The sequence below is a fragment of the Myotis nattereri genome (assembly GCF_964212035.1).
Source record: "Myotis nattereri genome assembly, chromosome: 3".
NCBI classification, from domain to species: domain Eukaryota; kingdom Metazoa; phylum Chordata; class Mammalia; order Chiroptera; family Vespertilionidae; genus Myotis; species Myotis nattereri.
In genome coordinates, this window is record NC_138077.1 from 216025546 (window position 1) to 216049225 (window position 23680).

At 62.8% G+C, this 23680-nt stretch overlaps 2 protein-coding genes across 4 annotated transcripts; one reads left to right on the forward strand and one right to left on the reverse strand.

Moving 5' to 3' along the window:
• Nucleotides 1-4: 4 nt before the first annotated feature.
• On the forward strand, nucleotides 5-6491 carry TMEM240 (transmembrane protein 240). Its single transcript, XM_081087525.1, has 4 exons — nucleotides 5-268; nucleotides 590-696; nucleotides 5240-5448; nucleotides 5806-6491. The coding sequence occupies exons 1-4, from the start codon at nucleotides 212-214 to the stop codon at nucleotides 5952-5954; spliced, it is 522 nt and encodes a 173-aa protein (XP_080943651.1). The 5' UTR covers nucleotides 5-211; the 3' UTR covers nucleotides 5955-6491.
• A 63-nt stretch (nucleotides 6492-6554) lies between these two features.
• LOC308516519 (ATPase family AAA domain-containing protein 3) lies at nucleotides 6555-18772 on the reverse strand. Of its 3 annotated transcripts, none has more exons than XR_013995757.1 (16): nucleotides 18486-18772; nucleotides 15649-15725; nucleotides 15359-15460; nucleotides 15003-15062; nucleotides 14179-14248; nucleotides 13680-13845; nucleotides 13479-13548; nucleotides 13154-13309; nucleotides 12475-12531; nucleotides 12196-12321; nucleotides 11863-11987; nucleotides 11432-11483; nucleotides 11085-11155; nucleotides 10151-10265; nucleotides 8723-8831; nucleotides 6555-7274 (listed from the first exon to the last, which is right to left on the reverse strand). XR_013995757.1 is itself a non-coding variant. In XM_081087523.1 (16 exons), the coding sequence occupies exons 1-16, from the start codon at nucleotides 18685-18687 to the stop codon at nucleotides 7110-7112; spliced, it is 1776 nt and encodes a 591-aa protein (XP_080943649.1). In that variant the 5' UTR covers nucleotides 18688-18772; the 3' UTR covers nucleotides 6555-7109. The 3 variants fall into 3 exon arrangements, 2 of the variants coding, with proteins under 2 accessions (XP_080943649.1, XP_080943650.1); XM_081087523.1 differs by having other exon boundaries at nucleotides 10098-10265; XM_081087524.1 differs by lacking the exon at nucleotides 12475-12531 and having other exon boundaries at nucleotides 10098-10265; nucleotides 18486-18766.
• Between the last annotated feature and the right edge of the window lie 4908 nt (nucleotides 18773-23680).

The following is a 23680-nucleotide window of genomic DNA, read 5'->3' on the forward strand; positions in this document are numbered from 1 at the left end:
CGCAGCGAGCACGGTGGCCCGGCGGCTGGACGACCCCGAAGCAACCGAGTCCCCTGCCCCGCGCTCCGGACGCGCGCCTCTTACCCGGCCCACGGCGGTGGGTGCGCGGCGCGCTGACCTCTGCGGAGGCGCCGGGGGCTCAGCATCGGGCCGGGGCCGGGGGGGTGCCGGGGCCGGGGGGCGGCGCTCCGGCCCGGCCCGGCCCCGCCCGATGTCCATGAGCGCGAACACCATGATCTTCATGATTCTGGGGGCGTCGATCGTGATGGTGAGCGGAGGGGCTTCCCGCGCGCCCGCTCCCCCACCCGCGCCCGCCTCCCGCGCCCGCGCGCCGCCGGCCGCCTCCCCCTCCCGCGCCTTGTTTACCGGCCGCGCGGCCTGCGCTCCCCCTGCCCAGCCTGCTCCCCATCCTGGGCTGCCCTCAGCACCCCCATCCCCGGCCAGCGCTCCCCCTGCCCAGCCTGCTCCCCATCCTGGGCTGCTCTCAGCACCCCCATCCCCGGCCTGCGCTCCCCGGTCCCCAGCGCCCCACCCCCACCCGGACACCGGCCGGCTGCTCCTGGGTCTGACCGGTCATGGGCTCTTCCAGGCCATCGCGTGCTTGATGGACATGAACGCGCTGCTGGACCGATTCCACAACTACATCCTCCCGCACCTGCGGGGCGAGGACCGCGTCTGCCACTGCAACTGTGGCCGGTGAGTCTGTGCCCGGCGGGGCTCACGCGTGATCTCACATGTATGGGACTCAGGGCCCACTGGCGTGCGGGAGCCCGAGCAGGCCTGCGAAGGGCCGCGCTAGGCCCATGGGGCCGCTGAATCCGGCACCGGGTCCAGCGGGGGAAGGGCTGTCCAGCCGCCTGCAGGCACCTGGAGGTTGGCCAGTGGAGTTCTGGAGGGGGGTGCGTGCCTGGGTCAGTTAGAACCCCCTCCCAAAACGCCTTCACAGAGAGGGTGATGGGCAGAACAGGCCCCAGGCCTCCTGGTCCAGGGCCCGGAGGCCAAGGAAGCAGCAGCCCAGCCTGGTGTCCGGGAGGGATCCTGCCCAGGGCTGTGCCCACGGAGCACACCAGCCTCTGCCCTGGACCCTGCACGGTGTCCATGAACTTTCCTGGGAGCCAGGTACAGGCAGGTGCTGCCGCTCAAGGTGGGCCGGGCCCACCCCCTCACTGTGCAGAGGAGGAACTGAGGCGAGGGGTGGAGCTTGCTCAAGGTCACTCAGCTTGGAGAGCCCAGGCCACACCACCCACTGTGCCCCGCATCCCGTGCACATGTAATGACGGCGCCCTCCGGGCCATGCATGTCTGTACGTCCATGTACGAAATAAACATCTCATGAGACGCGAGTGTGTGTACCGTCTGTGCATATACATGTGGGTACGCAGCACACGCGCATGTCCGCATGCACACCCTCACCCCACAGGACACCCTCGGGCTGGAGTCAGTGAGAAAGCGGACGGGGGTCACGCAGCTAGCGAGAGATAGGGGCATGAACCCCAGAACCCGTGCTCTTCACTCCTGACCTGGACGCCTGCTCCCGACGTGTGCACACGTGGTGGGCCTGGGGAGAGGCAGGCGGCCTCAGGCCTCACTCCGCATGCTCCCTGCCCGTGGGCGCCGACCGGTGTGTGGAAGCGGAACTGGGCCTGGGAGCAGGTGGAGACAGCAGTGCAAGCAGCCCTCACCTGTGCTGGCCAGGAACCTCCCGGAGGTTTCCCGGTGGCCACACTCTCCCAGAGACCCCTGAGTTCCTGCCTGGGGCGGCCAGGGCTGTGAGTGGTGTGAACTGGGGTGACCTGGAGACCCCCTGGGACTGGTGGTGTGCACAACACGGGTAACACACATTTTACATGTGTGTGGGCTGCTGCACTGTGACCAGCCTCTCTGGGCCGGTGACCTCACACTGAGGGCGGACAGGATGTGCTTTCAGAGTCTATTTGCACAGGGTGTGTGTGTGAGTCATATGCAGTGTCCAGAGTACACGTGGGCTCATGTAAACAGATGTCCATGGGGTATGCACAGCTGGGCTTGTGTGCACAGGTTAGCGTGTCTGTGGAAAGCCACCTATGAACTTAAGAATGTTTCTGCATGCTTGTGTCCACATGTGTGTGCTTTGTACACATCACTACATACATGATATGGTGTACAACATATACTTGTTTATTGACAACATACATGTGTATGCCCAGTACATGTGTATGATACAATATACAGCGACCAGTGTGCTCCATGTGGGCCCAGTGACTGCCTGCATAGTTTTGCACATGGAGTATTTGTGTATATGCCATGTACACGCATTGCCACAATGGACTCTACCCATGTGTGTACACACCCTATACAAGAATAAGCGTGCACGTACGTGTATGCCTTCTACATGCCTTGTGGGAAGTTTTATGCAGACGACATGTATGTACATTCATACTCCAGTGTGCGTGCCAGCAGGTGGTGTCTGTGCACACACATCCATGCATGTGCCCCGGCGCCCACAGAGAAGGTGGCTCTGTGCAAAGCCACATGCATGTGCATCTCCATGTGACATGCACCATGCTTGTGCCTGGGCAAGCATACACATGCACACATGCGGACCTCATGGGCCAAGTCCACGGTATATACGCCATGTCCTGTGCATGTGGCCGGCGTGTATACACAACATGCATTGGACCTCAGGTAAACACATGCAGCATGCATGGTCCAGGTAGGACCCATGTATGTTCCCATCATAGAAATACGTGTGTACATGGGAGACCTGAGCCCTGTCCCCAGGGGCCTGCATTGGAGGAAGGAGCAGGCAGAGCACAGGGGGAGAGTTGCTGGTGCCAGGACAGTGATGGGGGCACAGATTGTGCCTCCAGCCTCTGGGGTCCTGAGCCTTCCGGGTGGTTGGGCCTGGCCTCCTCCTTGCAGAGCACCAGGGGCATGTCTGGCTCCTGTGGTGGTCCAGCCTTTGACAAGTCCTGCCCTGCCCAGCAGCGTGTCCAGGGGTCAGAAGCAGTTGTCCTTTGAGGACCCACCAGAGGTCCTAGGCCCAGGAGGCTGGGGAGGCAGAAGAGGGTGGTGATGTCCAGTATCAGCACCCTGAGGCTTGGGGTGCCTGGGTGATGGGACTGCTAACGGCTCGTGAGGGGCGTCCTCTCAGGCGGCCTGGAAGCTGCTGCACATTCTAGGTGGTGATCATTCGTTTCCATCACTTTCAGTTGTTGTTCATCCTCACCCGAGGATATTTTTTCCATTGATTTTTAGAGAGTGGAAGGGAGGGGGAGAGACAGAGAGAGAGAGAAACATCAATGTGAAAGAGACACACTGATTGGTTGCCTCCTGCTCGTGCCCCAACTGAGGCCGGGGGATTGAGCCTGCAACGGAGGTAGGTGCCCTTGACCGGACTCAAACCTGAGACCCTCCAGTCCGCGGGCCGATGCTCTATCCGCTGAGCCAAGCCGGCTAGGGCTCCATCACCCATTGATGATTCCTAATGGCTATTGACAAACTGATCAGATGAGCAATGGCTACAAGGTGTCAGCCAGTTCTTGCTGACTGACTGAGGGCGGGGGGATGGGGGCCCTGCCCTGTGGGCTGCTGTGCACAGGGGTCCCCAGGAGGAGCAGGAGCGGGTGTGAGGAGACAGGACGCCCCTGAACCTGGGAGGAAGGCACCCCATGTGGCCAGTGTTGGTGCAGCAGGGGCTGAGGTCAGCGGTCTCTTTGGGGGGCGGGGAGCATAGGAAAGTGTGGGGGAAGGAGGAACCCGTCTCCAGGAAGACCAGGCGGAGGTGTCAGCATCTAACTGGAGGGATGCCGGGAGGAGCAGGTTCTGGGAGGGAGGAGCTATTTTTAGGTGTGAGTTTGAGGTGTCTGTAGATCCCACATGGAGACGCCAGGCAGGCAGCTGGAGCTCAGAGCAGCCATATGGGGCGGCAGGGACTCTGGGGGGTGGGGATGGAGAGTTGGCGTAGCCAGCAAAGGGACTCGGAGAGGGGTGGGCCAGGAGAGGTGGCCCCCTGGGCAGGAGGACCCCAGGTGGCCCCGGCACTGCCTGGTAAGAGGAGGGTCTGTAGGAGCCAGGGACAAAGATGACTGGGGGCTGAGGGTGCATGGACCCCACTGTGCCTTGGCTCCTAGGCGTTCACTCATTTTTATTGATTTTTTTTTTATTGATTCTTTTTAGAGAGGAAGGGAGAGGGATAGAGATTAAACATCGATGAGAGAGAAACATTGATCAGCTGCCTCCTGCACACCCCCTACTGGGGATGTGCCCACAACCAAGGTACAGGCCCTTGACCAAAATCGAACCTGGGACCCCTGAGTCCGCAGGCCGACGCTCTATCCACTGAGCCAAACCGGCCAGGGCTCCTAGGCTCTCTTAACAGTGAGGGGGTGAGGGTGGGGCCAGCCCAGAGTCCACCCTCCTGGGCAGAGCCACTCCACCTGGTGTCACGGGCCCAGAGGACTCCCTGGAGGAGGCGGTATCCAGGCAGCTCTGAGGCTTGATGAGACGTGTGAGGAGCGTGTAATGTGGCCTCGGGGGCAAGCGAGGGCCTGAAGGGCTCAGGAGCCTGAGTCTGGCCAGTGGAGGCAGGGGAGGCCGAGAGCCATGGCACAGGCCCTGGTGGGTGCCGGATGCAGAGGAGGGGCCATGGGCTGAGAAGCCCAGACAGTTCCATCGACCATTGAGAGCAGCGGAGCGGCCCAAGGACTTACAGATCCACGCAGGGCGTAGGCCAGGGTTCACCCGGGAGAGGGGACAAAGGGATGGGTTCTGGACAGAGACTCAAGGACGGAGAAGAGGATGGCCACTCGCTGTGCCCGGATGGAAGCTGCCGAAAGGGCTAGTGAGTGTCGCCTTAGGGAGAGGCCAGAGGGGCGGTCCCAGAGGAGCGGTCAGCACCTGTCCGGCAGGTGGGCTCTGAACCTGCCCTCAGAGCGGGACACCTGCCCTGGGCCTCCACCCTGGAACCACTGGCCCGCCTGCACTGGCCGGTGACCCCGTCAGGATCAGCCACCAGCCCAGGCCGGGCAGAGGTGGGGGGTGCAGTGTGGGCAGACGCCCCGGACTGGACTTCACGCTGACGACCACTGGTCTTACACCCCCCACCCTACGGGCAGCCTCCCCCTGGGGGCCGGGGCCCTGGGCGGTCCGCGGGCCCTCCGGACCTCAGACCCCACCAGGGCTGCTTCCGAGGCCCCAGCAGGCAGCCCCAGGCGGCCCCGCGGGAGAGGTGCCAGCCCACCCTGCTGCCCCGCCCCCAGGCACCACATCCACTACGTGATCCCGTACGACGGGGACCAGTCGGTGGTGGACGCCTCCGAGAACTACTTCGTGACGGACAACGTCACCAAGCAGGAGATCGACCTCATGCTGGGGCTGCTGCTCGGCTTCTGCATCAGCTGGTTCCTGGTGTGGATGGACGGCGTCCTGCACTGCGCCGTGCGCGCCTGGAGGGCCGGCCGGCGCTACGGTGAGTGCCGCCCGCCCCGCGGCCCCGCCCCGCCCCAGGCTCCTCCCCCAAGCGCCTGGCCTCGGCCAGTTCACCCAGACCACGCCCCGCCACGCCCACAACGCATTCCCACCCACAGACCACGCCCCCACGCCGGGGCCCTCGCGCCCAGACCGCCCCGCCCTCGGAGACCACGCCCCTCAGTACACAGCCCCGCCCACAGTCACCTAGACCACGCCCACAAACAAAGCCACGCCCCTGGCCATGCTCACCCAGACCGAGCTCAAGCCAAGCGCCCTCCCGAGTCATTCCCTGGTTACGCCCCGTCCCCCGCGTCGGGCCGCCCCGCCCTGACCGGACGCTGACCACGCCCAGCAGATGGCTCGTGGACCTGGCTGCCCAAGCTGTGCAACCTGCGGGAGTTGGGCCGACGGCCGCACAGGCCCTTCGAGGAGGCGGCCGGGAACATGGTGCACGTGAAGCAGAAACTCTACCACAACGGCCACCCGAGCCCGCGGCACCTTTAGGCCGCGCACAGGACTCTGGGGGCCGCTGGCCACCGTGCCCACGAACACCGGACTGGACGGCCGCCTGAGCCAGGGCGCCCTGGCCGCCGGGTGTGTCCAGCGGAAGGTGCTGTCTCTTCTTTTTATAAAGGGGTCGGGGTGGGGCCGGTCTGGGGGCAGGACCCCGGTCTCCAGGGCCAGGCAGGGTGCGGGCGCTTGGGGGGCGGGCCCCACGCCCTGCGCCTGGCCAGGGACCACGTCTGCTACCCACATCCGAGCCGGCTGTCTTCTCTCCGTCCTGGCGGAGGGGAAGCCGGGAAAGGGTCTGGGCTGGGAAGGGGGTCGGACCCCGGCCGCACCCACGTCTGCACACGGGAGCATGTGCATGGGGCGTGTGCGTCCGCGGGCCCCAGCGAGGGGTGGGAGGCCCCGGCCGAGCAGCAATAAGGCCCCTGAGCCCCGCTGTGGCGAGTGCGGCCACCCTGCCCAGGGCTCCCTGGTCGGCGCCTCACTGTGACCCCCGCCCCTGCTGGTCAGTAAATTCTCCGGAAAGCTCCAGCCTCTGCCTCTTCTTTCACGTGGCCCCTCCAGCCCGGCCCCTCACCAGCCAGGAGATGCACTGAGGTAGTTGTCAGTTTTTTATTAGATTCTGACAGAAACACCCGGCTCCAGGAGAGGCAGGGCTGCAGGCCATCTGGGCCGGGGCAGCGCCCCAGCAGGTCGGGGGTCTCCGCTCTCGGGTGCAGATCCACCAGGTACCCAAGGGCACAAAGCGGTGTGCAGGGCACCACAGGGTCTGCTCTGCTCAGCGCTGGCCAGGTTCTGGTCTGGTTGGGCCCCGCAAGGTCCGGCTCCACCCCCTGCAGGTCACAGCCTCAGCAGCCAGACGCCAGGGACCTGCCTTCCCCCTGCTCTGGGCCTGGCTGGAGACACACGTCCCAGGCGTGGCCCTAGCCTGAGGCTCTCCAGCCACAACCACTGCGTGGAGGGCAGGTTCCCATCAGACACCAGAGCCGCAGCTGTCCGCAGCAGAGGCTGGAATGCTGCCCTGGCCTGACCAGAGGAAGACGGAAACCCTGGGGAGGCGCGGGGCTGTGCAGCACCCACTACTCCGGGACACCTGGCACCTCGTGCTGCCCAGCCAGTGCGCCCGGGGTCCCCGGGTTCAGGCCCAGCTCACTCCGTCTGTGCACTCGGGAGCGGGGGCTGGCTGCCCTCGGGCCTGGCTCGCTCGGCCTTCACCCACTGCATCTTCTGCCGGTGCTGCTGGATGGCGTCCTGGACCCTGGCGTCCATCATGGCCTCGGTGAGGACCCCGTCCTCGGAGGCATATGCCATGGCCTGGCAGGGAGAGAGAGCACTGAGGCAGGGCAGGGGCCGGAGCTGCCTGCATGGGGACCCCCGGCACCAGGCCCGTCACCCTGAAGGCAGGGCCAGGGCCAGGCCCCGAACAGCACAGCCTGGCCGGCCCACCCTCCATGCGCCTGCTTCTTGGAGATGTCCTCCTCAGGCGGGGGCAGGTGGGAGCCAGGTCGTGGTGCAGAGTTTGCCAGGGGATGGCTGGCCAACATCCTCCCTGGGCAGAACACACACTCCTACCCGCTGATGGCACACACCTTGCCTCCAGTACACACAACACATGTGCCCACTCACGCCTGCTCACAGGTGATCTGCAGCCCGGACTTGGTGCCATCCCTGCACCACCCACCTGGCCCCTGGCCTGGCCTCACTCTGTGAGTTTCTCAGTGACTTTCTAAAATTAGGCAGCCCCAGGCGAGTTTGGGAAGCAGCCCAGCCCCCCTGCAGAACTGAGGGCCTTGCTTCCAACAGCAGAGCTGCCCTTTGCCAGGGCACAGACCACAGAACCACCACAGGCCATTCGGGGGACAGTTCCTCTCGACATGGAGGGGCGGCAGGAGCCCCAGCAATTCTGATGGGGTGAGTGGCCCCGCCAGGCCCAACTGCCCCCAAACACCGAGCAATTGTGGTCCACGGGGCCTGCCCCTCACAGGACCCCCACCACCTGCAAACAGTCCTTCCAGAAACAGGGACCATTGAAAGCCAGGCCACTCTGCTCCCAGTGCCCAGGGCTCCCACCCCCAAACGGGGGCAGGCACCTGGGTGGGGTCACCAAAGTTTTGGTAATCAGGCCCAGGGTGGTCCACTCTTCAGCTGCCACGCAGGTCACTCCCTCCCAGATGACACAGGACCCTACCTGCTTCCTGTCACCAGCCTGTGGCTCTGACTGAGCCTGCTGAGTGGACAGCAATGGGTGTCCACCAAGCAGGGCCCTGAGCCAGTCCAGCTGCCCCAGCAGCCTTGGCCAATGTGGGGCATCGAGAGCGAGTCCCATCACCTGACCAGGCATTTTTGCTCACCTTGCTCTGTGCCCGGCCTGGGCTGCCCCTGCCACTCCTGTGATGAGCACACTTACTGCATCCCGAGCTAAGACATCTGTCCTCCAGCCACCGTCACAGGCCCAGAGCAGAGCCAACTGGCCCACAGGATACAAGTTTGCAACCTGGGGCTACTTGTTACAGCAGCATAACCCAGCTCATTCTAATGCAGCCCCTGCATATCTGAGCCACACTTCAAACTGAAGTAGACGGGTACTTAGTGAATAAAATAGTCATTTAAAAGCATTTCTGAATTTCCGGTGGTCAGGCTGTCAGATGCAAGAGCCGGTGTTTTCCTACTGGGCAGCCAAGGAGCAGATGCCTACAGGATGGGGCACCCGGGGAGCGGCTGCTGGGATGCCTCAGAGGCGGAGGGGGCGTCTGCCCACTCACCTGCCAGGCCACAGCCAGCTGGGAGATCTCCCGGCCCGACATGCCCTCGGTCAGGCGTGCAATCTCGGAGCACTTCTTCCCGTAGTCAAACTGGGCCAGCTTCAGGCGCCTGCGAAGAGGGTCCCACATGACCCCGGGGCTCCGACTCCCGGCAGGACCAGAGGTCTGTGAGGGCCCCACGACCCTCCCCGAGGGAGGGCGGGACTCGGGGCAGGAGGCTGTGCAGGGACCCCTGGGCAGGGCACAGCTGGCCTTCCTGCCCTGGTGGCACTTCCTCTCCTCTTAGAGCCCGAGAGGGTCCAGGCAGGGGCTGGGGTGCGGACGGTGGGGCATGCTTGCTGCAGGGGCAGTGCCGTGCTGAGAAACGAGGAGGGGCCCCACTGTCCCCTGGGGCCAGGGACCATGTCCTTCCTTCTCTGCCAGCCCTGCCCAGCCCCAGGCTGCAGAGCATCTGAAGCTGCGTCAGGGTGAACTGGGGAACCAGCAGAGCAGCAGAAATCAGAGGGAGGGAGCAACGCCTCAACCGGAGTGAAGCTCCCGCCATCTCACGTGAGCCGAGCCTCCCCAGGCGGGTCTGGCTGAAGGGCCAGGAGCACCACTCAGACACTCATGGCAAAAGCCTCAGAAACCCACCCATGCGGCCGGGATGCTGGGGGCAAAGGGAGGAGGCCCAGGGGAGCTGGGGAGCAGGCACAAGGGTGGCAGTGGGCACAGTCCGTCTGGAACAGAGGCCGCTCTCCCTGCTGCCAGCACGGAGGGATTCGGGTCAGAGCTGCCGAGACCCGTCCCCTGGAGACGGTTAAAATAGCCGGGCTCTGCTTATCTGGAGCACGCCAGGCACCGCGGCGAGTGAGCGTGGCCTGGACAGTGTGGAGGGCGCCACCCCCACACGGGCTTTGCAGAGGCGGGCCTGCTGCATGCTGGCAAAGGGCCCCGGGCTCCTGGGAGTCGGGGTGCAGTGGATGGAGGTGTCAGAGCGATGCTCTAGGTCTGCAACCGCCCACCACAGCCCTCACCGCCCAGGCCTGACTGCGGCCTGGATCTGCCTCCTTAAGGCACTTTGTGTAACAGAAAAGGATGGGCTGTCAACTCCAAGACCCGGCAGAGAGCTGGACAGGGACATGGGGACCCAGCATGTGGACAAGGAGTGACAGATGGACGAGAGGGGGCAGGTGGACGGGAGGGGGCAGGTGGACGGGAGGGGGCAGGTGGACAGGGGGGTGGCAGGGCCTCCAGGGACAAAGTCGCACATGACCCGCCCTGAGCCCCTCGTGAAGCCACACATTCGGGGTCAGAGATCAGTCTGGGGGCCAAGGCCCTGCTGGGAGGACGCCAGCGAGAGGGCAGGGAGCGCCGGCGGCTCCAGGACACTTACTGCTTTCCTTCTGTGGCTGGTTTAAGAACATACTTGTCAAAATACATCCTCACCAGGCGCTCCCGCTCCTCCCGCTGCGGCAGCTCAAAGCTGACCATCTCGTCGATGCGGTCGTTGATGGCCCAGTCGAACTGCTCGGGCTGGTTGCTGGCCAGGACCAGCATGAACCTGCAGCGGCAGAAGCAGGGGCTGAGGGCTACAGAGCCGCGCGCTCACGGCTGGGGCGCAGGCCAACCCTCCCAGGGGTTTTCTAGCAGATTCCACTTCTAGCGACCCATTGCTCCCTCTCCACCTGCCCATCCTGCCCCCTCCTGCCCCCGGCTAGCAGATTCGGGCTGGGCTTTTTAAGACCCAGCACTGGCCCCTGTGGTCCACCCTCCCTCCAGCAGATCTGCCCCTGCCCCACCCCATGCATCTCTGGCCGACGGCCCAGGGGGAGGCTGGATAAGCCTTGCTGTGAGGAGGGACAGACTCCAGGTCTGAGACAGCCCCCTGCCCTCCGACCAGGAGGCCGGGGCTCAGGGCCAGGGTTTGGCTGAGCTGAGGGACAGCCACCTCTCCAGGGTCGCAGCCATGGCCTGTGAGGGACATGCCCACCAGCAGGGCTGGGCGCCCCGTGTGACCAGTTGGGGGGGCGGGGCAGGAGGGCCACGCCGATGCAGAAGAGCGTGACTAGGGGACTGAAAAGGGGCCAGCCCACTCTCGGGGCATCTGTGCCCCAGGGGGCCCAGCTGTGGGGCCGCTGCCCAGACACCCCAGCAAATTTTCTCAGTGTTTCCTAGACACACCGCACAAGGGACACGGGACGTCCCAGAGCGGGAGACGCGTGGGCACCGCGGGCACTGGGTCGGCAGCGCTGCCCTACCCCTGCCCCGCCCTGCAGCAGCATGAACAGGCCGTGCCCGGCTCCCCAGTGGGCGGCGCGGAGGACCAGGTGGGCTGACGCGGCAAACGCTCTGTGTGGAGCCCAAGCTGCAGGCGCCTCACTTGCTGCTGTGCTGGCCCGTGCGGTGCAGGAAGGCATTCAGGGTCGCCCTGAGGTCCTCGCTGATCTTCTCCTGCAGAGAGAAGCCGGGTCAGGCCCAGGCTGGCTGAGCAGCTGGGCGGAGCCGCCCGTGGAAGGCAGTGTCTGCTCCTTCTGGTGGCACCTATGACCTGAACTTGATCAAGAAGATTCCAAAAAACGCCAGGGATGCTTCCGCTTGTCCAACAATATTTAGCAAAGAAGCTCAGCTGAGGAGCAGGCCTGGCCGCCCTCAGGCATGACCCTCCCGAAAGCACAGCTGTAGCCTAAGCCACTGAACACACCACCCAGAAGCTTCCAGAACACTCACGGTGGCTCTCTTCCTGAGGAAGGCATCTGCTTCGTCCACAAACAGGAGGAGGCTGTGGGGGGAGGGGCTGCCTGAGGGAGGGGCCTCCCACTGCGTGGCCCCTGGGATGGCCGGTGCTCAGGAGCCCCCACCCCACGCGCCCTCAGCAAGCTTTGGGACCCAGACCTTGACCCGGGGCGTGCCAAGTGCCAGCAACAGGAGAAAGCGGCCAGAACCTGGCCCTGAATTAAACACCCACCGGCACCAAGAGGCTCCTGTGAGCCCCGGCCGCCAGGAGTCACACGGGGTGAATGTCCCCTGAACGGTGCTGCCGGACTACCTGGGCACCTGGGCACCAGGGCAGCAGGACTGGCTGCAGGAAGTCCCTGACCCCTTCCTTCCCAGACAGCCAGGGGCCGCTAGGAACCAGGCCGCCAGGAGGTGCCGCTCACCCTCGCCGGCTGGTGCTGGCCCAGTCAAAGACCTTGTGCACCGCAGTCACGCCGTCCCGCCCCATGGGGGCCACGTCCCCGCCCGTCATGATGGCGTAGTCCATGCCTGAGTGCAGCGCCAGTTTCTGGGGAGACGGTAGAGGCTGAGGGTGGGGTGCAGAGGCGGGAAGAGGGGAAAGCAGGGGCAGGGGATGGGGAGGCGCAAATAGGGGTTGGGGTGGGCGGGGCAAGCAGTTTTTCCTTCCCGTAAAGCAGACAAGGTCCACCCCCTGCCCCCTGCCCATGGCATCCAGGCCCCAGGCAGACGCCACTAGGGGATGAGCCGCCTCTCACCTTGGCAAACAGCGTCTTGCCCGTCCCGGGCGGCCCGTACATCAGCACGTTCCTGTATAGGCTGTGGTTCTTCTTGGTGTTCCGCGTCGCTATGGCGATGTCCCGCACTCGGGCCTCCAGGCTGGGCTACCAAGGGACGAGCAACTGGTTAGAGGGACGCTCCCTGCCCAGTCAGTCTGTCCCTCCCAGGCACCCAGGCAGCATAAGAGGCAGCTGATCCCAGGGCGGGTTCGCCAGGCAGTGCCCCCTACCCGCCTCTGCCCAGCCCCGCCCACTCACACTGAGGACCACTCCCTCCAGCGCGTCCTGAGGCTTGCTGAGCAGCCGCCTGCTGACCTGCAGGGGAGCCGGGGTCAGGGTCATGGATGCAGCCCTGGGGCAGCCACCAAGCGCTACAGCGACAAGGACAGCCCTGCGGGCCCACGCTCAGGACACGGGCCAGCGCTCAGAAGGCTGACTGACCAGCTGTCCGTGTTGCTGGTCTGGGTGACGGACAGGTCGCTGTTGACCTCTCTTTCCTCCATCACCCACATGGTGACTGACACAGAGGTCACAGCCCGGGGAGGACAGGCCTCGGGATCCCCGCTGGGCGGGAAGAACACTTCCGGGGGAGGGGTGGGGGGGATGGAGGTGAGGCAGCAACACCATGACTTCCAGCAACTTCTCTTACAGAAAAAGGGCACAGGGGAGCCCCAGCTGCTGTGAACACGCAGAGGCGACCCCAGGGGACTGAGCCGACTGGATGAGGCTCCCCCACCCCAAGGACCCCCCCTCCCCTGTGCCGGCGCCGACAGACCTCCAGGGACGCAGCGAGGACAAACCTAGAGCAAATCCAGCATGCAGGAGGGGGAGGCACGTGGGGAGATGGAGGGAGGAGGACACGGGAGCTTGGCTGTCAGGCCAGGAATGGGCAGGACACAGCGCCAGGAGGACAGGCCCCAGACAGCCAAGCCCTTACCTGCAGGGGGTGCCGCAGCGCCTCTAGCAGTGAGATGCGGGAGGTCTCCCGCACCAGGGACGGCTTCCCCAGCCGCGCCTCGATGTACCGCCCGGCCACCAGCGTGGCGTTCTTGGCGGAGTAGATCCCGACAGCCAGCAGCGTCAGCCCGGCCACCTGCGGCAGGAAGGAGGCGAGTGATGCCCCCATTGCCACCACGCCCTCACCACCTCGCCACCCTGTGCCAGGAGCTGGGTGGGGGCAGTGGGAGGGCCAGCCGCCACCTTGCAGGGCAGGCCCGGGGCCCAGCAAGGCGCCCAGGCCCCACGGCGGCAGTGGTGCTTACCGTGGCGGTCACCTTGTCCCAGTCGGTCACAAAGCCCTGGAATCCTTCGCCAAACAGGGTGCCAGCCGTCCTGTCGGGGAGGCACTGGTGTGAGCAGGAGGGACAGGCCTGTGCACGTGGCCAGAGAGAGAGCAAGGGCCTGACAGGCAGTCTCCCCGTCAGCGTGCGAGCACAGGCTGCCCGGGACCAGGGCGGCCTCACCTGATGGACTCCAGGATGGTCTGGCGGCGCTCGGCGGCCCGCAGGCGGATCTGCTCCCGGATGATGTCAGCGTTCTCACGCTCGGCCTTGGCCCGCGCCCGCGCCTCGGCCTCCACCCGCAGCATCTCGTTCTTGTGCCGCAGCTCCATCTCCCGCTCCACGGTGGCTGCACGGGAGGCAGGGAGCGCGCTCAGCCCCAGGCCTGGGGTCCCGGCCCTCAGGGGGGCAGGTCCTCGACAGAGGAGCCCGGAATGCAGAGCCGAGGCCCAGACACTTCTCACAGGAGTAAGTCATGTGAGGCCCTGGGTGCCGGGCAGAGAAGACCAACCCCGGACGCCCAGCCTGGGGTGAAGCTTCCACTTTAAAGCCGGCTCAGGCAGAGACCCCCCGCAGTCTCAGGAAGCCCCACTGGGGCTCCAAGTGCCTCAAGCAGCGCCGACCCCCCGCCTGCCCACGAGCCATTCTCGGGCCCCACCGCCCGGCGAGCTGACCACTCTACCTCGCCTCATGGCCTCCTGCTTCTGCACCGACTCCTCCTGCTTCCGTAGATTCTCCTCGTTGAGAAGTTGCTGAGAAGAAGCCACAGAAAAAGGAAAAGCTTTCAACATCAGGACACGCACGCGCCCAGGGGCTGACCTCCTGGGGCTGCACCATCCACAGCCCGGGCAGGCAGGCCTGAACATGGCTGGACACGCAGGTGCCCAGGGGCCAGGGCCAGGAGCCCCCACCCCTGGCACAGCTTGGCCACGGGGTCACGGGTGTCCATAAAACACTCTGGGTTCTGCTCATTAAATTTAAAAGCTATAGCCCAGCTGGCATGGCTCAGTGCCTGAGCAGTGACCTAGGAACCAGGAGGTCATGGTTCGATTCCCGGTCAGGGCACATGCCCGGGTGGATTGCAGGCTCGGAGGCAGCCGATCAATGATTCTCATTGTTGATGTTTCTCTCTCTCTGAAATCAATAAAAAATATATATATTTTAAAAATTTAAAGCTATAATGCTCACAAGAGGCACAAATATTTGAAACTGCCCCTCATGAACCTGTCACTTCAGCCAGGTTCCCAGTCACGTGCCACCTGGTTGAACCCTAAGAGCAGCTGGAGCCTGCCTCTGCCGTGGAGGCCACGGAACGCCGCATGGAGGCTGCAGAGCGCGCGTGGAGGCCGTGGGGCACAGTGAGGCAGGAGCCGCGGGGCATGGGTGTGCATGTGCGGAGTCCAACTACAGCTCCCCCAGAACCAGCACAACCCTCACGTCCACAGCCCTGGCCTCAGTCCCCCCCCAGCAGGACCAGGCTCTCCCGCCTGCAGGGCGCCGACTCACCTGCTGCCTCAGCTGGTCATCGTAGCGCTGCCGGGCCAGCTTGTCCTGGTACTGGGCCCTCTGGGGAGGGAGAGAGCAGCGTGAACACAGCGCAGCTGGGGAAGCTGGGGGGCGACCCGCAACCAACCTGTGGCCCCAGACCCGACTGGGCACCGGAGCCTCACGCAGGCTGTCTGCAAGGACACGTGCGCGGACACTCAGTACGGAGCGGTCCGCGGGCTTTAGGGGCTGTGCAAGGCCACCCCAGGCCCTCAAGGGTCAACAAGAGACCCAGACTGCATGTGGGACCATGGCGCCCCACAGCCCCCTCCCGGTCCCCAGGCCTCCGGGAGCCTGGGTGGCCCTGCAGCCCTTACGGCCTGGTGCTGCCGCGTCTCCTCGCTCAGCGTCTTCCTGCGCTCCTCAGCCTGCACGCGGATCTGCTCGCTCTTCAGCTGCTCCACGGCGGCTTCGTACTCCTGCGGACACACAGCGCTGAGGCTCCCACTCCTGACAACCCCTCCCACCCCCTTCCCCCCTGCTGGACCCCGTGTGCTCGGAGCGGACAGGTCTGGGCACAGGTCCTGCTGCAGGAGCTCACCTCTCTCCTGGGCACCTCCTCTCCCCTCGGCCACGGCCGGCCTGGCAGCACCAGCCCACCACTCACCTTGAGCTTGGACTGCTGCTCCAGCTGCAGCGTCTGCTCCTGCATCTGGGCCAGGCTCAGCGCCTCCTTGGCGTGCCCTGCGGAGGAGTGCGGGAGCCGGGCCTTAGGACACATGGGTGCCAGGTGAGTCCACGCTGCCGAGAGGCTGTCAGGGAGACCACAGCTCACCCACCCTCCTCCTGGTCAGGGACTGTCGCCTATGTCTGCTCCACCCCCACCTCCTGCGAGGGCTCGTCCCCCGGGGCCACCACATTCCGGAGGGTTCCATCAGAAGGCGGACCTCGCCCCCTGAGGTCAACACACGGTCCTTTCCCAATGAAACCAAAAGCAAGCCCGCAGCCAATGCCCTTTGTTTCTCACGGGCCGTACATTTCTCTTAAGCCTCCAACAGGTGACGGAACTGCCTTCAAACACATGCAGGCAAGAAGGTGGATGAGAATTAGACTAGAAATGAGCCATGAGCCCGGGAGGCGGCTCTTTCCAGAGCGGGTGCGTGAACACAGGTGCTATGACACCGTCCACCTGCCTCCTCGCTAAGGTGGAGGTCACACCTGTCTATGTCTGGGTTCTGGAAAGGAAACCAACTCCTGCTCCCCCTGGGCTGAGGAAGTCCCCCAAGCACAGCTCGGCTGACCCCTGAACTCCGTGGGTTTGGGCTTCGCGGGTCCACGCACACGCTGTTTTTCTCGGTAAACAGTCGGTTCTCAGTACCCCTGGGTTTCTCTTCCGCGGATTCAGCCAACCGTGGGGTGCAGACGTAAGTTTCTATCTGGGTGGTTGGGAAGCCGCCATACGGGAGGGCGACTCGGGTTGTACAGGGCTCTCCGACTGCGCATAACGTCAGTTTAGAGTTTGGGGTTTTTTTGAGTTCAGCTGCCACTGTGAGCACAGCCCACGCATAGGACAGACGTGGCGGGAGCCGGGCGTCTGCATGGGCCCAAGGACCCGCGGTTTGGCATGGAGTCCGAGCTGGAGAAGGGCCTCCTGGAACCCCACTGCCAGGACCCCTCTGAGGCAGCACGAGGGCCCCAGGGCCCCAGCCCGCTGCACTGGTGAGCATGGGACGCCACGAAGCCGAAGGCTGAGCCGACCACAGGAGCCCCTTTAACAAGTGACTCTGACGGCAGGGGAGCCGAGAGCACAAGACAGAACGTGGATGCCGGGCTCACCACGCTGGGACCGAACCCCAGCCACGCGGCTTCCTCCTGTGACCTCTGGCAAGCCAGGTTCAGCTCTGAGCACCTCAGCTGACACTGGAGCACACAGAGTCCCCCACCCACCCACCCACCTGGCCCTTGGAGGCGAGAAATGAGAAAGCAGGCTAACAGCTCAGCACAGGCCTGGCACCCCGTCGCCCGCTCATCACAGGCGACGGTTTCAGTGCCACCAGCAACAGTTCTTCACCTGGACATCTTTCTGCCCCAGGAGCCGTGTGCTCCAGAGCATCAAGCAGCAGCCACACAGGCCGGTGCTCCTTCAGGCACCCCCTCCCGCAGCGCACAGGCAGGTGGGCTGGCGCTCCCAGGCAGCTCAAGGCCAAAGGTGCTGCTCTGGCCTCCGAGGGCGGAGACCTGGGACACCAGGGACCTGGAGGCGCGAGGCGGCCGCCCGGCTGCGAGGAGCACTGCAGGCACGGCGGGCCAGCCAGGGTTTCCCAGCCCAGCCTGATGCTTGGAATTACCTAGAAAGCACAGTACCGCTCGCTGCCGGGGGCGTGTCCCAGGCACAGCGGCTGCCCTGGCCCCGCCCCAAAAGCCTAGGTGTTTGGCCTGAGCCTCTCCCATCCCGGAGCCAGGCCGCCCGAGGCCTTTGCCCCGGAGGCTCCGCTTCTACCTGTTCACAGGCTGCTCTCTGGGCCTCCTCGGAACACAGGGCCCCGCTGCTTAAACAAACGTTTGAGAGCCTTTACGTTCTTTCAACCAATGTTGATTCAGCGCCTTCTGCGTCCCAGGCTCTGACACACTCGCACTACGTCCGGCGGCACCGGAGAAAGGGGAGCTGGGGAGGATGTGGGCCTAGTGACTCTGATGCCTGGAGGGCCTGGTCAGCAAGGTCACCGGCTGGGCCAGGGCTGTCTGCCCTGCGGCTGTCCAGACCTGGCCTACCTGCAGGCTACCGGACCCCAATCCTCCGCTGTGGCCTCCTGAGCCCGGCGGCGGGGCTCGGTGGCTGAGGGTGGACCTATGAACCAGGAGGTCAGGGCACAGGCCCGGCTGCCGGCTGATCCCCAGTGGGGCGCGTGCAGGAGGCAGCCGATCCATGATTCTCTCCATCAGTGATGTTTCTCTCTCTCTCTCCCTCTCGCCACTTCTCTGAAATCAACAAAAGTATTTTAAAAAGAAAATGACATGAAACCAATGGCCCTCAGCCATGCTTCTCTTCTTACGCAGAAACCTGCTAGCAACCACCCCGATCTGACCACGCCTCGGCCGACCCACGCGGAGGCAGCCAGAGGGGAAGGAGCGCCGGCCCGGGGCGGGGACTGCGGGGACCGGACTCCAGGCCCGGCCGGAACCTGCCCCCCGCGACCTGTCACCGCGGGGCGGCCGCTCGGCGCTGGTCTCCTCGCCCGAAGGGCACGTGGCAGCCGGGACGGCGCCAAGGGCGACAGGAGCCCGAGCCGCCCTGCACGCGCGGGAGCTGGGCGGACGGACCCACCCCGGAGGCCCGTGTCCGTCTGACAGGCAGGACCCCCGACAGCCACGTGCATCCCTATCGCTCCGACGCCCGAGGGGCTAGAGGCCGCCGGTGCCCGCTGCCCGGGGACTCGTGGACCGGCCCTCCGTGGAGGAGCCCCCGCCCGGCCTCGCCCCCGCCCCCGACCCCGCCGCACTCACGCGAGTGCTCCAGCTCCCGCGCCGCCTTGGCCGCGCGCTCCAGGCCCGTCGGGTCGAAGTTGCTCCATTTGTCCTTGGGCCCCGGCCGGTCTCCCGCGCCGCGGTCCCCGCCTCCCTCGGCCCCGGGCTGCACGGGCGGCAGGGGCAACGGGGGTCCCTCGCCTTCGCCCTTGGGGCCCTTGATGCCGAAGAGCCAGGACATGGCCCGCGAGCGCCGCGTGCCGCCGCCGCCAGGACCTGGACCGCGCGGACGCACGCGCGCGGCTCCTAGTAGCTTCCACGCGCCTGGAGCCGACGGTCAGAGCCACAGCGCAGGCGCGACGCACGCCTACTCCTCCCCGGGCGACGGAAGCGCCTGAGGACCTGGACCGCGCGGCCCTCGGATTGGCCGCGCGGACCGTGACGTCAACGGCACTGGCAACGCGATTGCCTGAGCTGGCTCTGGGGCGGGCCGACTGAGGACGGGAGGAGGTGCCTGGTTACGGGGTCCGGTCGGGGACATAATTCATCGTCGGGGGAAGCGTGCGCGCCGAGGGAAACGGCGTCCGTTCTGATAGCAACGGCGTGTCCCGTTGCTATGGGCGCCTGCAGAGTTCCTGACTCTGCGGCGGGCGGAGAGGCAGGTGGGGAGGGAGCGGTGGTGGATCTTTTTCTTTTTTAAAGAATATATTTTTATTTATTTCAGATTGGAATGGAGAGGGTGAAAGAGAGAGAAACATCAGTGATGAGAGAGATCACTGTTGGCTGCCCCCTGTACCCCGCAATCGGACCCAGGACCCTTCTGTCCACAGGCCGATGCTCTATCCACTGAGCCAAACCGGATAGGGCTGGTGGTGGATCTTGATGTGCGCCAGGACCGGAGAGGCTGGGAGAGGACGCCTGTGGGCCTGGCTCTCTGGTTAAGCATCACCCACGCAGGGAGGTAGGGCACGTGCCCAATCGCGGGCTCTATCCACAGTGGAGGGCATGCAAGAGGCAGCCCATGGGTGTTTCATTGTCATGTCCATGTTTCTGTCTCTCTCTCTCCTTTCCTCTCTCTAAAATCATAAAAACATGTTCTTAAAAAGAGACAGAGATAGCCCGGCTGACGTGGCTCAGTGGTTGAGCATCAACCTAGGAACCAGGAGGTCAAGGTTCAGTTCCTGGTCAGGGCACTTGCCGGGTTTGCGGGCATGGTCCCCAGTGTGGGCCATGCAGGAGGCAGCCAATTGATGATTCTCTCTCATCATTGATTTTCCTCTCTCTCTCTCTCTCTCTCTCTCTCTCTCTCTCTCTCTCCCTTCCTCTCTGAAATAAAAAAAAACATTTTAAAAAAATTATCTATATACATAAAAGCCTAAGCTACTGGTTGACTGGCCAGTAGCTATGACACACAATGACCACCAGGGGGCAGATGCCCCAACCGGTAGCTATGATGTGCACTGAACCAGAGAAGAGGGAAGTTGATTCCGGGGTGCATCACCTGAGAACTGCCCTCTCAGGATGTCGGAGAGCCAGTTTCAGCCCGATCCCTGCAGGCCAGGCCGAGGGACCCCTCCAGTGCACGAATCCATGCACCGGGCCTCTAGTAAAATAAAATAAAAAGAGAGACAGACATAGAAAACCTGTGTGAGACCGCTGACCTTTGGGGGAAAACCCCACCCAGGGCATTTGGGGTTGGGGAGGGGGAGCCTGACACTGGAGGAAAAGGGGCCACGTGCTGACCTGACTAACTCAGGGGAGGCCTGCATAGAGGCCTTGAAAACTCAGAGACCTAAAGTAACCACAAAGGATGGTCTGGTATTAAAACTTTTAAACTAGCCAGGCCGGTTTGACTCAGTGGATAGAGCGTCGGCCTGTGGACTGAAAGGTCCCGGGTTCGATTCCGGTCAAGGGCATGTACCTTGGTTGGGGGCACATCCCCAGTAGGAGGTGTGCAGGAGGCAGCTGATCGATGTTTCTCTCTCATCGATGTTTCTAACTCTCTATCCCTCTCCCTTCCTCTCTGTAAAAAATCAATAAAATATATTTAAAAAAACAAAACAAAACAAAAAAACTTTTAAACTAAAAGCAGTTTGTAGTGGGTAGTCATGTTCTAGGCCAGTATCTTCCTTAACAAAGATCAACTTCTCTCTTTACTAAACCTATTGTCTTTTTGCATCTAAGATAACACACCTGTGGAATGTCACCCCTTTTTCCATCCCTCAGGGCACAACAAATGGCCCGGGTGGCAAATTTCCTCCTTGTTATTATTTTCGTGTTAATTGTTGACTGTGAACTACCCTGTACCCATCTGTATAAAAGAAGCCTGTGTCTATCATTTTACTTTTTATCCAATCCCAGGGGTTTCCCAGCTTTACTTTCTCCCGCCCCCCTAACCTATCACCAATGGATTTCATGTAACTCACTTACATAAAGCATTGTAATGTATAAAAATAGGTGGAAAACCGCCATTCTCTGGAGCATTATCTTAATTCTTTGAGATTCTGCTTCCGGGCAATTGACAGTTTGGCTCAAATAAACTCACAAAAACTCTTCACAGGTTTGAATGTTTCTTATGTTGGCAGCTCCCAGGGCCTAGCAGCCCCTCCCACTGCAGCAGGCAGGCATTGATCCCACAGCCCGTGGCCTCCTGGCCCCGGCACAGCGCCAGCTGGGGCAGAGGGGATGGGGCCTGCAATGGCGGGCAGGCCCTGGGGCATGTACTCAATGCCGAGATAAAAGGGCAGGAGCTGGTCGGTCCCGGCCCGTCTCCCTGGGTGAAGGGCCGGACTGGAGAAAGGCCCTGCGGGTCCTCTCACTGTCTCAGGGAAGCAGTGTCCGTGGCTGGGTGACCCTCTGTGTCGCTCTGGACAGAGAGCTCCCACCAGAGAAGCAGGCAGGGGCAGGCCAGCCCCAGAGGCCACCCTCCCTGCAGGAGAGCCTAGAGTCCCGGCTCCCGGTCACACACGGGTGAGGATTTCTCCCTGGGGACGTCCAAAGGCCATGTGCCTGCTGTATGGACAAAGGGGCAGGCAGGACCCCCCTGGGACAGAGGGAGAGAAGGGTGGACACAGACAGGCCAGCGTTGCTCTAGGACCCACAGTGTCCCAAGGTAGCAAAGTTCGCCTTTGGGCCAAGGTCCAAGTTGTCCCTTCGTCCTTTCCTTACAGAACTGGTTGAGTTCCTGGAATTTCGTGCGGTCCGTTCCCCCACTAGACGGAAAACAACTGTCAGCCGGAATTTAACAAAAGGGTGTGTGTGTGGGGGGGAATTCGAGGACAGTTCTGTGACCTCCCCCCTCCACCGAAGAAAAAACCCAATGAGTTTTCCAGCCCGATGCCCCCTAGCGGCCATCCTCAAGGTTTTCATGGGCCAGCCACAAAGCATGCCTCCCCCAGAGGCCTGGCAGGGCTTGGTGGACAAGGAGGAAAGTGGGTAAAAGGCCCACGCTCTTGCCCACACAGGCCTGGCCCCGGGCCCCTCTCCAGCTCCATTCGCAGGCCTGAGTTTGGCAAGCCGGTGCACTTTATAGAATAAGGGATAACGGAGAATGTAGCTCTACATTTAAGAGGTCAGTCTCAGCCCAGCCGGCTTGGCTCAGTGGTTGAGCGTCGACCTTTGAACTAGGAGGTCACGGTTCAAGTCCCAGGCGGTCGGGGCACATGCCTGGGTTGTGGGCTGGACCCCTAGTGTGGGGCCCACAGGAGGCAGCCAATCAATGATTCTCATCATTGATGTTTCTCTCTCTCTCTCCTCCCTTCCTCTCTGAAATCATCAAAAACATATATTTTTCAAAAAGATGCAGGTGGACAGCTTGGCCTCAGGCCTGACTTTGAGCCCAGAGAGGGGCCCCGCTGCCTTGGGAGCCCAGGCATGGTTTCTGTGTCCCGAACGGAGCCAGACCTCCGGGGTCTGCACAGCACACCAGACCTGCGCCTTCCACTCCAGCTCCAGGCCCCTGCACTCCCGCCCAGGACTTCCCAGCTCCAGGGCTGCAGACACCCCCCTGCCTGGTGTCCCCCAGGGCAGCCCCTGTGCAGAAGTCTGTCTCCTTAAACGCGGAGTCCCTCACCTAATGGGCATGAGGAGAAAACAGGTCTTCATTGATCCGCTAATTCCACACCTTTTATTTTATTTTTTTTAAATATATTTTATTGATTTTTTACAGAGAGGAAGGGAGAGGGATAGAGAGTTAGAAACATCGATGAGAGAGAAACATCCATCAGCTGCCTCCTGCACACTCCCTACTGGGGATGTGCCTGCAACCAAGGTACATGCCCTTGACTGGAATCGAACCCGGGACCCTTCAGTCCGCAGGCCGACGCTCCATCTACTGAGCCAAACCGGTCAGGGCTAATTCCACACCTTTTAAAAAATCCGTTTTGTCCTGGCCAGTTTGGCCCAGTGCATGGAGCATCGGCCTGCGGACCAAAGGGTCCCGGGTTCGATTCCGGTCTAGGGCACATTCCTGGGTTGCGGGTTCGATCCCCAGTATGGGGTGTGCAGGAAGCAGCCGATTAATGATTCTCTCTCATCATGGATGTTTCTCTCCCTTTCTCTCTGAAATCAATTAAAAATATATTTTTAAATGTTTTTATTGATTTTAGAAAGCGAGGGAGGAAGAGGAAAGGAGGGAGGGAGAGATATCAGTCGGCTGCCTCCCGTACTGGGGAACGAACCTCAACCCGGGCATGTGCCCTGACCTGGAACGGAACCGGCGGTCTTTTGGTGCACAACACGATGCTCAACCACCTGAGCCGCACCAGCCGCACCTTGCTTTACTGACACAGAACTGCGGAGGAGCCCACGTCTAACTGGCCTGAGGAGCATGAGCAGGGCTTGACCAGGTGAGGAACGCCAACCTTAGATCTGGTTTCATGCACCGATGGAGGGCCTCCACCCAAAATCAGTTGAGAGATGATTCCTCAAACGTGGATTTAGGAGGATGGACATGTAAACTCTACCTTGAAAGGGAATAGATTTGCCCGCCAGCGTGGCTCAGTGGTTGGGCGCTGACCTGTGAGCCAGGAGGCCACAGTTAGATTCCCTGTCAGGGCACAGGCCTGGGTTATGGGCTCGATCCCCAGTAGGGGGCGTGCAGGAGGCAGCCGATCCATGATTCTCATCTTTGATGTTTCTTTCTCTCTCTCTCTCTCTCTCTCTCTCTCTCTCTCTCTCTCTCTCTCTCTCTCTCTCCCCCCCCTCCCTTCTTCTCTAAAATCAATAAAAATATT